Below are 15953 nucleotides of genomic sequence, written 5' to 3' on the forward strand. Positions count from 1 at the left end.
CTCAATCCAGCCAATCGCCTTTCAGTTGTCTTGAACTCCGCCAAGTAGCCAATGAGACTCGAGGTGGGCGGGCCAGTGACACGTGGTCCATTATTGTACCGGAAACATATCGACGAAGCATGGAATGTAAGTGACATCACTTATTAATTATGCCGATTTATTCACTCGAATTACAGTTTCATGCATTTGGACAGTGAAAATGGAGCGTGTAGTTATTTAAACGTCTGACCTTTCAGAGACAGCTGGCTTGGCTCCTAACATGGCTGATAAAAAGCTGCAAGTGGTCAAAAAATTTGACTGTAAAATATGTATTACCGATTTTCTCTTGCGATGTCGGTCCTCAATTTTTCAGTTGCAGCGCTGTTATTGTTGTCTAAACAGTGCCGGGATCCTGAAATCGCAGTCCTATATCTTCTATTACTATGGGTGCTCTCTGTTAGTTTAGTTTTACAATTTAGAGAACACACAAACAGTGAGCTCAACACAAGATGATGTACCTGGAGGCTGTGCTTAACCATTTTGCTGTTCGTAATTTATGTATTTTTATTTCCGGACACGACATACTCGAGATCTCCCTGGTTAGATATGAAGGCACTGAACAATTTATAATTGTTTTTTTTTTTATTTATGCTACCGCTTTTTATTGTAGAATGTATTTTTCCAAAGGAATTCCTACGAATATTTTTTTTTAACAACATAAATCGCTGCGCTGTGCTCAACTGATACTAACCCTTGTGAATAAAACAGTGGGATTATTTCTGGTTTATGTCGCGTTTGATCATACTTCTTTGAATTCATGAAAACGAGCGTCGACTGGAAACGGATAACACGACATACTTCAAACTAAAGTTGTGTATAGTGGCAACGCCATGTGGCTCATAGTAGTTTTTATGTACGAGAGTCCCCAGTTCTGGTCCTGGAGGGTTGGAGTGTTTACCTGTCTCAGGTTATTACTGGTTGTAACTGGACTAACTGGACAGGTTAGTTCCCTGCTGAAAAGTAACAGTAACTCAGTAATACAGAGTAACAGATGCAACATTTCAGCTGTGGAACCTAGTAATTTTATCCTAATTAAGTGGTAGAGGCCTCTGTCCAAGTAAATATATTTTCAACGTAAGTTATCTCCATATTTCTGTCTATACAAGTGCCTGTGTCTTCCACCGTGCAAACTGATCCCACCTGCCTCGGCATTTGTGCAGGTCTGCAAGGTTCCTGGCTGGAGGTCTTGGCGTCTTGGCACTCTTATAGACAGTAGCCTGCGGCTGGCTAAGACCTGCCTACGCATGGAGAGCTGGCTCTCTGCATCCTGGCCAACATGTTTATGATCGCTTTTAAACAGTTACCGCAGACGCAGAATATGAGTTAAAATTTTAATTATCTCTCAAAGGGCTCAATTAATTGTGTTAAACAGGCATCTACAAGACGTTTCATTAACCAGCTGTATTCTGGCCTGGCGCAGCACATCAGGTTTAATATTTGAGGTAGCACTGCTGGCTCAAATATTAATAATAAACATAATAATGCACTTCTGATCAGGGGGGAAGATGGGCATCCAAATCAAGGAGGAGACCCCTGACCTGGAGCTCAGCTGGGTGAAGCAGGAGGAGATTGAGGCAGATTCCAGGCAGGAGACCCCTGATCTGGGGAGCCCCTGGATAAAAGAAGAGCCCTCTGAGCATGGAACTCACAGCACTGCTGAGACTGTGGGGGAGCTGGGACACATCTGTATTGTGGGAGAGGTTCCTGACCTGAAAGAGGAAGGCACTAAAGAAGAGAAGGCTTGGGATCTGTGTCCCGATGAGCCAGAGGATGGGACAGAGGAGAAACAGCACAGTCTGGAGCTCAGCACTGGGCTTCAGCCTCTTCATGTAGCTCAAGGACTCCACCAAGGTGCATAATCGCAAAAGTTCTTTATGAGCTGTTTAAGATGCATGCAGATGGTTAATCTTGGAGCTCCTATCTAATATCCTTAAAGTAACTAAAAACAAGTATATAACCTGTAATGACTGTAACTGATTAAAGACAGGCTGTGCACAGGGTTTATTTCAAGGCAGGTAAAACATATAAAAGCCTCTCTTTTACAGTAGAGCATTTTTCAGGCTTACAATTGTGTTTTGGGAAACACCTACTGTACTTATTTTCAGTTATAACCTCCAAATGTAAGATCCTTTTGTAACCCATAGAAGCGCCAGCAGGTGGCAGTGTGCACTCACAGGACTGTATTCACTTCCTTTCCGTTCATGTTCCGACAGTGACTGCAGTGTCCTGCTCTCGTCCACTGCAGGCTCATGGAGAGATGGCTCCAGGGCTCTGTCTGAAGCCCTCCGCTCCGACGCCAAGCCAAGGATGAAAATGGAGCAGCAGGACGGAGCAGGAATCTTGCCTGCTGTCCAGCAGTGCACGAAGTGTGGGCAGAGCTTTTCCCCTGGGGACACTGCTGCCTCCAGACCCTTGTTCCTGACTGGAGACCCCCCATACCGCTGCCCAGAGTGCGGGGACTCCTTTATCCAGTTGGGCAACTTCAAATCTCACCAGCGCGTGCACACCAATGAGAGCCAGCTGCGCTGCCCGGCCTGCAAGCGCTTGGCCAGGGACTTGGGCAGCGTGGAGATCTGCCAGAGCGTGCCGGTGAGGGAGACGCCCTACAGCTGCGGCCAGTGCAAGGCCAGCTTCAGCACCATGGTGGCGCTGAAGTATCACCAGAGGGAGCACACCGGGGAGCGCCTGTTCCACTGCCTGGTCTGCGGGAAGAGTTTCAGCCGGGCGCAGCACCTGCGCAACCACCGCAGGATCCACTCGGGAGAAACACCCTACCGCTGCGGCGACTGCGGCAAGAGCTTCAACCAGTCAGGGGCGCTGAAGAGGCACCAGCGCATCCACACGGGTGAGATGCCCTACCATTGCAACGAGTGCGGCCGCAGGTTCATCCATGGTGGTGCCCTCAACATGCACCACCGCCGAGCCCACGCCGGAAAGACCCCCTACCACTGCGCCCAGTGCGGAGACGGGTTCACCTATGCCTACCAGCTGAAGGGACATTTGTGCGACGGCCCCCAGTGCTCGGGATAGTGACAGGCCTGCTGCAGGCAGCACTGCCACACGAAGCTTGGCAATCAAGTGTAACTCCCTCCCCTTGACAGGCAGAGAACAGCAGGGTGAGCCACCCCAGGCATTCCAACCTGCAGGCCCCAGGTGCTGCATTCGTCCACACAGATGGACCAGTTGAGAAATTACATGCTGCGTGTCGGCTTCAACACTATGATCTGCAGCTCTTGCAATCCTGGGACACTTCAGGCTGAAGCATGTTGCCCTTCACACATGTGAGAAAAAACAGCCAGGTAAAATCTGAACTGAGGAATAATGAGATCTTTTTATAAAACGTGGATGCTTCATTGTAAGGAAAGATGGAAAGAGAAGAACTTACAGCTGACCTGTCTGAGGCTGTATTCCGTGATGTTGTGTTAGAAAAGGGGGTTCGCTGGAGTCAGTACAACACAGAAGGTGGCCTGCCTGACTGGCACATACACCCCAGTAGGAGAGAAGGTCTGGGGTCTCTCTCTGAGGTGACACTCCTCCACCTGCCCAAACTACATGACAGCGGTACAGCACCTCTGCAGCACACTAAACTTCAGGTTCGAGGAGACACTCCCCTGTCACAAGTCCCCTCTGTGTGTCCTGGTACATTTGTGCTGGGTCTCCCTTTCCTCACCAGCCAGGAAAGAGACCCTAACTGTTATGTGGAAGGGGAGGTTGTTCAGTTATATCATCAGCAGCAGAGCTTTATATTTGTGAGATGAGCTCTTGGAAAAACGTCTCTGTTACTTTATGAATGTTACTACTTAAAGTAATAGTAATCCCAACTAAAAAAAAACAACCTACTCAGAGTGTTCATGCCTTCAGCTACAATGACAGAACATACTACAAACTTCCTGGACTTTCTTAGTAGGAAGTAGGAGACTAAGTGCTTTATTGGTGGATGAGCCCAGGAGTCTTCTAATTGAATAATAGCTTACTGTTTATTGTGAGTAGGACACCCTCTTTTTATAACTGCACTATCCCCATCTGTCTAACTTCTCCTCCACCACTCCAGAAGGTGGTGCTGCATTTTCAAGCTTGTCTGGACCCTAGAGAAGAGATGAAAGGAGACGTCAATCGGGTATCATCTAGTCCAGGGCTCTCAAACGCAGATCCTGGAGGGCCTTGCATCCTCTGGCTTCTGGTACTACCTAAGTAGTCAATTAAACAATTAACCTAATTATTTTCTACATTAGGCCTACATATATTTTTCTTAAAGTCTTTTACAGTTGATTAAACAAGACATTCTTTTCATTTCAGGTGCATTAACATAAATCACCTCATGATCAGGTTAGGAGTATCACCATCATGCAGCTAACTAAATAGCTAGAACAACCATGTAACTGAGAAACTGGGTGGAACAGAAAACAGAAGACACCGGGACTCCAAGACCCCTGCTGTAAACAAATGAAAATTTGTTTTAAATATTAATAAAATATTAGAAAAGCTGCATTTTATTAACTGCATTTCATGCAGCACACTGTTTACTATACCTCTGCACCAGACATTCCATCTTTCAGCCTTTTTAATGTGGCTTCCTAGGCCCCTATGGGTAAGTAACAGCAGTAGTACAAGCGCAGTGGTGTTGTGTTCACAGGGGGTTCGCTGGAGTCAGTATAGCACAGCCCCCATCCTCCTGACCCCAGGGGGTGCAACACAGAGGTGAAGCCACACTGTGTGTCCAGTGTTCCGGTTGTCACAGCGACGTCCCTGCTCCCAAGGCCAGGGGTTGGGAATGCTGGAAAATCAGGAGAATCTCCGGAGAATCCTGACTTGTGGAAGAATGGAGATATTGAAGGAAGCACCGTGGGAAAATAGCTAGAGGAGAAGGCCTTGTGGTATAGTTGCTCAGGGAACTCATAGTTCTTGTTTTAAGGTTAACTGACCCAGTAAAACAGACCTTAGTGCAGGGGTCCCCAGTAGCGGTCCTGGAAGGCTGAAGAGCCGGAAGAAGCTGTTTGATTTGTCCCATTATGCCAGTAATGAGTTGATTAAATGTATTAAGCGCAGAGATGGACTGAAAATCTGTAGACACACCGCACGTGTCTATAACAGATCTATTTGCTGCTTTAGAGTTCTTTTCAGTCCTTGGTTTAAAACAAAATTTGTTAATTTTAACTATCTGTACCTATGCCTATACCCTAGGTACCATGAAATACCCTGTCAACTTCAGGATACTGTACTTTATGCAGTCACTCCACTGCAATTTTCCTCACAGGATCAATAAAGTATCTATCCACAACTTGCTAATTAAGAATTTGCTCCCTTATTTCAGACTAAACAGCTCTTAAGCTTTATAGCAGAGAAATTGCTGATGATCAGACACCTCGTGAAGTGAGCCAGTGTTTTTCATTCTGCTTCAGTCTAGCTCGTTATATTTATATGAATGAAGGCAGTTCTGAAACTCATTTTACTAGCACAGGTATCTTCCCAATTACAATATCTCAGATATTTAAAAGCCGAGCACAAATTTAAATAAAGGATTCAAATAGACAATTGCAAATTAGAATTTGGGTTGAGAAAATAGGAGAAGAGAGATTCCCAGCACCATGGTTGATAAGCACTGCACTGGGAGGGTATATTTTTTCAAATCAAGGCCTGAGTGCAGAAACAATTCTCAACAAGCAAGCTGATCAGTACCTGACACCAATTAACACTGACAATTAAAAGCAGGGAACACAAACCAGTAGACACAGGACCAAGACTAAGAACCACTGCCTTGAAGTGTTTCTCAGCATGAGTTTTCATTAAGGCTCTAATTAAAAAAGTTCACATTGAGTTTAAATGTCAGTGCTGCTTGTTAGTGTCATAGCATGGCTAAGCACCAGGCATAAATCCCAGTAAGTAGGTGTGCGTGCTGTCCTAAACTAGTCCTTACGTAGTCCTGCAGACATGAATCAACAATCTAACCAATCAGATGTGCCCTCTGCAAATGTAGTGATCTACGAAAAGTGTCAGCACAGATGTTGTTTCTGTTGAGTTACTTGCTTGAACAGACATGATTTGACAGGGGAAGTGTCTGGAGTTCTCTTCAACATACACTCTGCTTTGCCATGTTCATTCTGGGCTGGTGACAGTTCTGAAACATGATGCACATTTCAGCGAACAGCCGTGCGTGACTCAATGGTTCATCCTGCACAAGTTCCTAAGCCTTCTGTGCCTCCCTGGTGGCTTCTGTGAATTGGAAAAGCAGTAAATGGCACCAGTGAATTAATTTGCAGGCTCACGTCTTTGTAAGACAGTTTTGGCTTTCAGTGCCACCCACTGCCCCCAAGAGAAATTGATTACACCGAGAAGGAACAGCACAGGGAGTAAACAAAGCAAATACACTCCTATTTTATTTTCTTGAAAGACAAACAATGTCAAGAATTTTGTTCAGTACATTCAAGAGACTGTGAGAACAAAGAGACAGGCAAAACAATCCAAGAGCTTCACCTTCAAAAAAAGCCACATTTTCTTTGAGTGTCTAATTTTGAACAAAAAAAAACTTTCTTTTAAAACTCCCATTTGTTTTTAAACTGGTAATTGCATAGGGTGGTGTGGAAATTGGAGAGAGACCCACGTCCTCTTCTGCACCTTTGACAGCAGAACAAACTTCACATTAACCAATGTTTCATTTTCCGCCCCAATTCAGTCCTTAGGAAGGGAAACGTTGACAGAAACTGGGATACAATTTCTGAATAAATTAGCATGATCTGTTAATATATTGTTGTGTTTTTAATGGCATTTCACCAAAAGCACAACATTGTTTAAAGACCAGAGAATGTGGCTTGAAATTGTAGATATTTTCATTGCTTTAGGCTTGATAAAAGCATGTTAAAAAGTTCCCTAAGAATAAGAACACTTAATGTATTGGTAGACAATATTGTGCATTCTTAAACTGGGGATCAGGTTATTCACTCATTAAAAAGACTTGTAATATTCCATGCTCCTATTCGAAGTTCCTTGGGCTACAGAAATTCCTGTTAAAGAGCTGCAAACCCTAGCCATTATCTGCCTCACTCCTCATCAAAGTTGTGAGCGCTTGATGAGCACTATGGTGTAAGCAGTGTAAGGTATAATGTAGTGCATATAGTGTGATGCAGCTGTGGTAAAATACATGGAAGTATGAGAAAGCCAGATGCAAACCAGGGATCTTCACTGCACTGAACCCCCGAGACTCCAGGGTCAGTGGGACTTCTTGCTGTAGCTATACTGCTACAATCAGGATGATGCATAATGGAAAGCCATTTATTCCTGCTGAGAGTCTCAGCGACCTGAACCCTTTCCTGGAAGCACAGGGCTCAAGGCAGAACTACACCCTGGACAGTATACCAGGTCTATCACAGGGTCATGCATGCACACACCTTGAGGCTCCATCTACATCAACTAACCTATTAACCAAGCTCCACACAGAAAGCATCCCAGTCCAGAATCTAAGTGTTCTGAGGCAGCAGTGCTATCCACTATACCCCTGCACCACTTACAATAAGGAAGAGTGAAAGGTAAATGGAGCAGATGCCATAGGTTGTTCTATGCATCTAGAAATGAAGAGGTTTGTCATTTTACAGGCAGACATACATTCTGTTTAATGAACAATGCGTAACTTTCTGTTTGCTTAAGAATGACAATCTACCATCCCTCATGATTGCTGAGCATCTGAATTGGGTGGCAAGTTGAATATGATTCTGCTCTCCCAAAACATGAACGATTTATGAACTGATTCTGCATCACATACTGAACAACAGCCTGCTGGAAGATTTAGAATGATATTTTGGCAACTGAACTTGATCTGAAAATTAACAGCATGATTTTGATTATCTGTAGCAAAATACGTTAGAAAAGAAATATAAACCTGCATAAAATGCAGAAATGACAGGAAGATCTCTCTCATTAAAGAAGAGCTATGTCCACAACACACATGAAATCCACTGCTCTCCAAGTGCATTCTGGAAAACCTGCTCATGGGTTTTTGGGGTATGAGGTACGAATGCGACTTTTCACTGGATGGGCCCATCATGTAGCATGATGAAACAGCACTGCACTACTATTATGAGTGATTTATAAACCAATCTGTTATGTAAATTCAGGTTAAAGACACTGGTTGCTGATCTTGGCTGACCGGGTGCTTTGTCATGGATCCCTGTTTCTAGACTCGGGTGGGGAGCACATTCATATATCCTGATCCCCAACAGCTCGTATGTAAACAAGGGGCACCCTTCTCTTGGGCATCCGCCAAGTGGAGTATAAAATAATCCCCTTTACAATGACAAGCACCTCATTAGCACCCCCTCCCCCCAATTGACCATGAAGGACAAAGATGTTACTGAGCCATGAGGGTGCTATAACACTGAAGATTCTGCAAACCGTCTCACTACCTGATGATGCAACAATGAAGAGTCTCTGCACTGACCTCTCTAGAGTGGGCACAGGCAATCTCTGAAGCATGCCGGCACAAGCACAAGCGATCTCCGAAGGATGAGCACAGGTGATGTCTCTAGGGTGGACACAGGCGATTTCTGAAGCATGAGCACAAGCGGTGTCTCTAGGGCGAGCACAGGCGATCTCTTTAGGATGGGCACGGGCAATCTTATAAGGGCAGGCCCAGGCAATGTCTGAAGCATGGGCACAGGTGATCTCTAACTTGGGCACAGACAATCTCTCTGGGGTGAGCACAGAGCAGAGAGAAGGTGTCAGATTGCCTCACTGCATACCCTAAAATCATATAATAGAGATGTCATAGTCTGTCAATGCAATTCAGTAATTTGATAGCACTTAAATAAATTAAACAGAAACAATACCTGTAAGGGAAGCAAAAAACAAAGGACCTTCTATTCACAGGGCTAAATTACAAGTTACTTAATATTCATCTCTAAGAATGCCTTAAAATGCACCCTGATGATGTCTGGAGTTCTCAATGTCACTGCATGCAATCTGCTGCACAAGGTATATTGCCAGAAGTCGATTTTGAACAGCTTTGCCACTAAATCCTACAAGCAGACCTACAAACTCTAGCCCCTGCATCAAGGCTGCCAGAGACAATTGGGAATGAGATACTGTAGAAGGTGGAACCCACAGAAAGTGCAATGCAGGCTTTGAACAGCTTCTATTCATATGAATGATAAAATAGCCCAAATGGGTTTTTTGGAATACTAAACTCTTAACTTTGAATATCTCTTCTGAATAATTTACTTCTGAATTTGTAGCTGGGGAAGGAATTTTACAAATTACAAAAAGCACAAGCAGCCACCATGGGAGATTTCCAACACTGTTCCCACTGCCATTGCGTCTCCCTTCTGCCATTGGAAGGACCACCCAGCATTCCTCAGCACGCTCTGTACTTCAGCAAGCGTCAGTCTAGAGACTTTGTTGGTGCCCACTGAGTGCAGGTCTGATGAAGATGACGGATGACCCCAGTCTGAAGGAGGTTCGAATGAGACTGGCTGAGCCATGTGCCATGAGGCTCTGCATCTCATTTCCGCATCGTGTGAGCCCGGGACCTGGATTCATCTGGCTCCGTTATGCTTTTAACTCTCTGCTCCTGTTCCCCCCGCCGGTTCCGACCCGGCACCTGTTTTTAATCTCTTGTTTTGGATGTCTCACCTGGCCATGGACTTTTGCTTTTGTTTGGATTCTCCTTTGGACTTTTTCTAGGATTGTTTGCCTCGGCCACACCTCCCCAGATCACCAGCACTGCATGCACACGCCCCCCTGTTTTCATCCCCGTATTGCTGCATGACTTTTTCCCCAGTGTTTCCTCACTTCTTCAGATTGTGTCATCCGCATAGGGTCCGGAAAGAACTGTTCTTGACACTTCAGTTACAGCTCCCGTTCAGCTGTAGGGCCGGCTTGTAAAGAGGGTCCAGTGGTACCGGGCTGGACAGGAATCTTGAACACACCTCTACCCATTAGATTTCACTTAACAGTGGAGAAATCTTTTATCTCGTAATTGCAAAAGGAAATTAATTGCCTTTCTATGGGCTACATCATTTCTGTATGCACACTATTTTTGCAGACAGCCCCCGAAAATGGCTATTTAACTTTATTAACCTTATGCAGCAGAAGTGCAATCCTCACAAATGCATGCAACAGCAAATCAAATGCAATTTTAAGAAAACTTTTGCATATTTTAAAATGCTTGTATATAGAAAATGTTACTTAAATCTCTGAATCTTGATTGGTTAAAAGCATTCAGCTTGATAAACTTCAGGCTATGTACCACAGATACATGGTAACTAACTCATTAATTAGACCTTTTGATATGCAAAGAGCAGTTCTTACCTATAATACAGATACCCAGAAGTCACGTTGCCCATTTATTAATGAGCAGTAGAAAGTCAAACAAAAACCCTGAAGACTGAAAATGAAGGAATTAATCCATGGGGATGTATTCTGGCAAATAATGAGTTTTTTTTTACAGATTTCTTCCATGTTCATTGATTCCTGATTGTTGAAAACATGTTTTGAGTTACTTACTACCAGGTATTCCTTCCAAACATAATTAGCCCCAATCCACAAGCTGGCCCTGGGCCTTTGCCCTGCTGTCAGAGAGCCCTACACACGAAAGAGCAATGTAGCGCCCTTACTTGATTTGTCAAAGCTGCAGAGGAGTAGGAGGGGAACACTACGCAAACCAGCTAAGGGTTTTCAAAGGAAATGGCTTAGGGATGCTGTAGTATGATAAAAGGATGCATTCAATGTGACAAAGTCCCTCGTGGAATTGTACAACACTGAATGCAGTATTGAGTTCCACATGGAGCATCTATATGACACTGCAGTACCTTCCACGCAGCACTTTTGCTTCCATGCACAGCACAGTCTTCTGTTTTTTTCTAGGCGGCACTTCTACCTGCAGGCCTGAGCTTCACTCTCTCAGCTAACTATTGCTGCAGATGTCTGAGGAAGAAACTGGCACAGGACTGGCCATACAAACAAAGAGAGCACCTAGCCTCCTGTCACTAAGCGCTGTCCAGTTTGGCTCTTTGGAGAAACCTGAGAGATCAGCTTCCAAACCTTGGGAACAGATAGGCTGATAAAGCTGAACACACTGCCATCTGGTATCTACACCCAACAAAGACAGACTTGCTTCTGATGGGTTTTTAGCGACATTAAAAGACACTCTGAAATATCTGACAGCAATGGCTACAGTAAAGAAGTCCTGCACTCAACCCAATCAAGATCAAGGCAAGGGGCCCCTCCTAGTTTCCATTCTCTTTCTGCCGCAGACCGAGGATAAGCTCCAGCTGATCCAGAGCCAACCTCAACTGCACAGCAAGAGCAGAGCTTTGTTCAGTCCATGACTTTTCGTCTTCTTGCTAAAGTACGAAATGCTCCAGTGATTTGTTCTGAACACTCTCACCACACTTTCCTAGAGATTAACGTTGGCTTCAGAAATGTATAATTTATATTTTAAATAGAAAGTTATCATTCAAAAAGGCCTGGAACTGAGTCATGGCAACAGTTTTATCTCAGCTAAACACCTAAACCATTAATCATTTATGTTACACAGTCATTTATATTGTGTGTGTGTGTATGTGGAGGGGTGACCTTTGAAACAAATAAAAAGCTAAAATCTTATTCACAGGAATACGTGAGATCTGAGAATCATAAATTAAAATGTATAAAAGCTATCTTTACTGGCAGTTTTTCATCCAGAAAGCTTTGTTAACCAGCTTGAAAAGCTTAAAAGCTTCCAGCAACTCCCCGACTAATTCACAATTGGTGCAGTCCCCACTTCGGGAAGCTTCCACAATGCTGGAGGGAAAAGGAATAGTGCGGGATTAACTATCAGCCAAAAACTGGACATTATAAAGTGCCTTAAAAGAGGAGATAATCGCAACGTGATGATGAAGGAATTTAACACTGGCTCATCGCAGACAAACAATATTAAAACCCAGAAAACAGATTTTCCAAAGTTTGTGGTCGATGTTCTCAAAGAGAGAAAGTGATTTTAAAAAAGTCAGATTTTGCATAAAACAACACAGTTAGAAGTTTTGTATGAATCTTTTTCACTGAATTTTTCAGTTAAACAGCACAGCCCAGAGAAGTGAAAGTGAGAAATCATGTGTAGTCATTAGTGTAGGGTATAGTTATCACATTACAACACTCCTGATTTAAATGTCTAATATGTCACTGGTGAGCATATAACAATATTTTAAAGCACTTTTAATTTTTTTTCAGAGATTAAATATAGACTTATTTCAAATCTACAGTATATTCCTGAACATTCTGCAGTAATAGTTTTATTAACCAGCTTCTCTGCTTCACCAACATACTCCGTTCCCCAAGGATGCTGGATAACAAAGCTCCCCCTCTTTAAATAGAAAATTCCCAGTTACAACCAAATTTGTTCTACCATCACCCAGTTTAAAACGGGTTTGTTCCAAATTTCAAAGGGAAAGCAGGATGAGCGAGTGACATTAACCAAATGACTGCAGGACTGTGGATGCGTTTCTGGACTCATCTGTCTGTTCCCCTGTCACTCCTGGTCAGTCATTCTTCACCTCTCTGGCAGGCACCAGAAACAGCACAGAATGCATGACTAACCACAGACCTCTGAATCCTCCCCTCCCCATTCCGAAACCACATCAGACGGGAAGACAGCAGCTTCCTGACATCTCACAGCACACAGAATACAGGACTCAAGAGATGGTGGCCACAATGTTCTGTCTCATACCCTGTTTCTATTTACAGAGAGACCCCCAGACTGATAGTGCCCCCCCGGTCTCAGAGTGCTGGCTGGGACCATAATGAGATCACAAACTTGGGGTTGCTCCAATGTAAAGATTGGGTGAAGTGAAGAAGCAGGAAGGAGACAGCCTTCCTAAACTGCCAGAACTGTTCAGCTGAGAACTGCACAGTAAAATAAAATATAATGTGCTAGAATTTTTGTAATTAAAATTAAAAAAAAGATCTCCGGTCTTATCGTGAATGAAAACTACACCTCAGAGAAACATGTGCCTGTGTGGACAGTGACATAGACAAAAAAACACATATAAACTCAATGTGGCAATAAGGCATGAGGAAGCGTTCAGGACCACCATCATGAGAGTCAAGGCAGGTACATATAGTACAGTACAGAGCACACAGTACACAGTGCCGCATGTGACCAGGAGTCCCATCAGAGTGTCTGGAAGATTACAGGACAGGACGGAGACAGGTAAGAGGAGCCACTGGATGGTTCTGGCCTGTTAGGGCCTGTAAGACAGATTCTAAAAACAAGGCAACACTTCAAATACACAGCTGCTGTACCTCTGCGTCTGTTGTTCTCACGTTACTTCTGCTTCTTTGTCTTTCAAAAAATATCTTTAAAACTTTTTTAATGCAATTATCATGGTTTAAAAAAAAACTCGCATCACATTCTAGTTTCCAGTTTTCCGCTGGAACGGGGCTGCTCTCCACCAGGCAGTGAGGGAGCCCCGGTGCTCCTGTGTCGTCGGCAAGGAGAGAGAGCCCCCTCGCGGTGCAGCGACACCAGTGCAGGGTCCCCCAGTGTTGTTTTTTTTTGGCACTTTTTAAAAATCTGAAGTCACGGTTCATGATGCTTTTATTTTTTTTTCCCCAAAAGCTGCAGTTTGAAAAGGCTGTTGTCTTGGGGACTAGGCCCAGTGCTCCACGAGGAAATCAAAATAACATTCATAAAAACGATAACGCTAATTTAAAACTTTTCAGCAAAAATAATTTAGAAAGAAAACAATGGAAAAAAAGGAAAAGACCCCTGGAGTGAAAACTGCATAGTAGGGTGACTGTCCGCTATGGACCCTGCTGGGCTGGGTGTCTGGGGCCTGGCTATTGCCTGGCAGGCTGTTGGGAGAGCCAAAAGGAAGCTCCCTCCTGGGTGGGTGTGGGGTGGGGGGGACAGTGTGCCAAGGAGGGCGCCACCTCCCCATGAGTCGCCTGGCCAGGCTCCTGACCTCTCTTCTTCAGGGCAGGAGGGGACTGGTCCGCTAGTGCCCTGCAACCCAACAATCCCCAGATTCTTGTGTGAGCGGCTGGTGGGCAGCAGGGTGGCGCTTACTCAGGTTCACTGCTGTTGGTGGCCTTCTCCCACTCCAGGCTCTCCTCACTGTGGACGGGGGAGGCGCCGCTGGCCCCTGGGGGTCTGGCTCTCAGGCCTTGGAAGCGCCGGCACTCTGGGCAGACGCGGATGTGGGTGCAGCCCCGTGCCACCAAGGCCGCCTCCTGCGCCAGTCTGTGTGCCAGAGGCTCGGGAGTCCCGCTGCCTCCGCACAGCTTGCCGTTGCTAAGGCTGGTGGCGGCACGGGCTCTTCGCTCTTCGAGGGGCAGGGGCCGCGCCCGCGGGACACCCCCACTGCGCCGGCGACGCAGCTGTAGGCTGTCCCGGCACAGCACGATCCCGCGCAGCTCCTGGAACATCTCCTCACACATGGACAACTATGAGGAAGAGAGAGACAGAGAGAGAGGCTGGGAGACATCGTACACCAGCGCAAGGGCTTGATCACCCATATTCATCAGACTCACAGCCTACCCGCTTACTCCCAGAATAAGGTGCAGAAGTGCAGATCCAGATGCACAGGATTCCCTGTAGGATGTGCAGGACGTGTTCCGATGAGCACACGATGAAATTCATGCAAACAATGGGGAGACCATGCAAACTCCGCACAGAATGTGGCCAGAATCAAACCCAGGATCACTGTGTGCGCAGCAGCACTAACCAGCACGCCACATTTTCTCCTGTTCATGATTAAAAATTAATGTATTTAATAACTGCTGTTTAGTCTGAATTGATTTATGACCTGTCCTTTAAGCATTCCCTGAATAAAACAGACTAAGAATAAAATTTTCTTTTTGTGATGGGAAAACCAAAAAGTTAAATCTGGGCTTAAAACTGAGTTTATTTAACTAAAGTTCGGGAGGAATGACAACGACCACGCTCAATCATTCCCAGCCGTCATTGATTAGCAATCACTCCCTTCGTCCTTCCTCCACCGAACACTATAAATACCAAATGCGATATCTCTCTTCATCGTTTGAGACTTTTGCATATTCGTGTGCGTCTTTCGCGTTGCACAAGCTCGTGCTTTTTCTCTTGCGTTTCGATCGCCTTCGGACCCGTAAATTTTCTGCTCCGATGAAGAACCTTTGGCGTTCAATTTAGCCCCGGCCCATTCCTCCCGTCTCAGCTGCTGCTGCGGCCATCTCCTCAGCCCTGGGCCTGTCCAGCGTCCTACCTCCGGCCCAGCCAGCAGTCGTCCCGTCTCGTGTCCCCGTACCTGGCATTCAATCTAGCCCCCAATTCCAATCTAGTTCCCCCTCTGCTGCTACTGCGGCCACCTCCTTGGTGCCGTATCTGCCCGCCGTCCTATCTCCGGCCCAGTCAGCAGTTGTCCCTCTTCTTGCGTCCCTGTCCTATTCATGTTCTGTCCAACCCAACCCTCATGTTTCGTGTCCTTGTCTCGTCGTCCTGATCCCCCGTGTTCCATTTATAAAAACAAAACACATCCCAGGCTGCCGCACGACTGCATTTCTCCCAGGCTCAGATGGAACCGCTCATGGAGTCGGGTCTTCGTCTCGGAAGCGTGCATTTTCAAAATCTGCGTCTCATTTTCCCTATCCCTGGCCTCCAATTAGGCCCCGGACCTATTCGCTTCATCTCTGCTGCTACTGCGGCCATCTCCTCGGCCCCGGGTCTGTCCGGTGTCCTACCTCTGGCCAAATCTGTAGCCGTCACGAGTCTAGTCTGTTCATTCCCGGCACTACCGGCACCACGTCCCTACAGGTAAGTCCCACGTCTCGTGTCTCAGTCTCGACTTTGTTTTTTCCCTCGCCTGCCTGCCGCCGCCTGGTACCACCCCACCAACAGGTGTCCTTTGTCCCTTACCCCCCCCCCCCATGTGTCCAATCTGCTCCTCCTTCGTTTGCTTCCCCATCCCTGGCAC

The 15953-nt window shown here is 45.6% G+C and overlaps 1 protein-coding gene across 2 annotated transcripts; it reads left to right on the forward strand.

Moving 5' to 3' along the window:
• The first annotated feature begins 104 nt into the window (after nucleotides 1–104).
• On the forward strand, nucleotides 105–5332 carry LOC148816717 (uncharacterized). 2 transcript variants are annotated; one of them, XR_016094687.1, is made up of 4 exons: nucleotides 105–126; nucleotides 1537–1890; nucleotides 2285–4219; nucleotides 4336–5332. XR_016094687.1 is itself a non-coding variant. In XM_088939887.1 (3 exons), exons 1-3 carry the CDS (start codon nucleotides 120–122, stop codon nucleotides 3067–3069), a joined length of 1146 nt encoding a protein of 381 aa, XP_088796013.1. In that variant the 5' UTR covers nucleotides 105–119; the 3' UTR covers nucleotides 3070–5332. The 2 variants fall into 2 exon arrangements, 1 of the variants encoding a protein (XP_088796013.1); XM_088939887.1 differs by having other exon boundaries at nucleotides 2285–5332.
• The last annotated feature ends 10621 nt before the right edge of the window (nucleotides 5333–15953 follow it).

Source organism: Atractosteus spatula, chromosome 22, assembly GCF_055471065.1.
Source record: "Atractosteus spatula isolate fAtrSpa1 chromosome 22, fAtrSpa1.hap1, whole genome shotgun sequence".
Lineage (NCBI taxonomy): Eukaryota > Metazoa > Chordata > Actinopteri > Semionotiformes > Lepisosteidae > Atractosteus > Atractosteus spatula.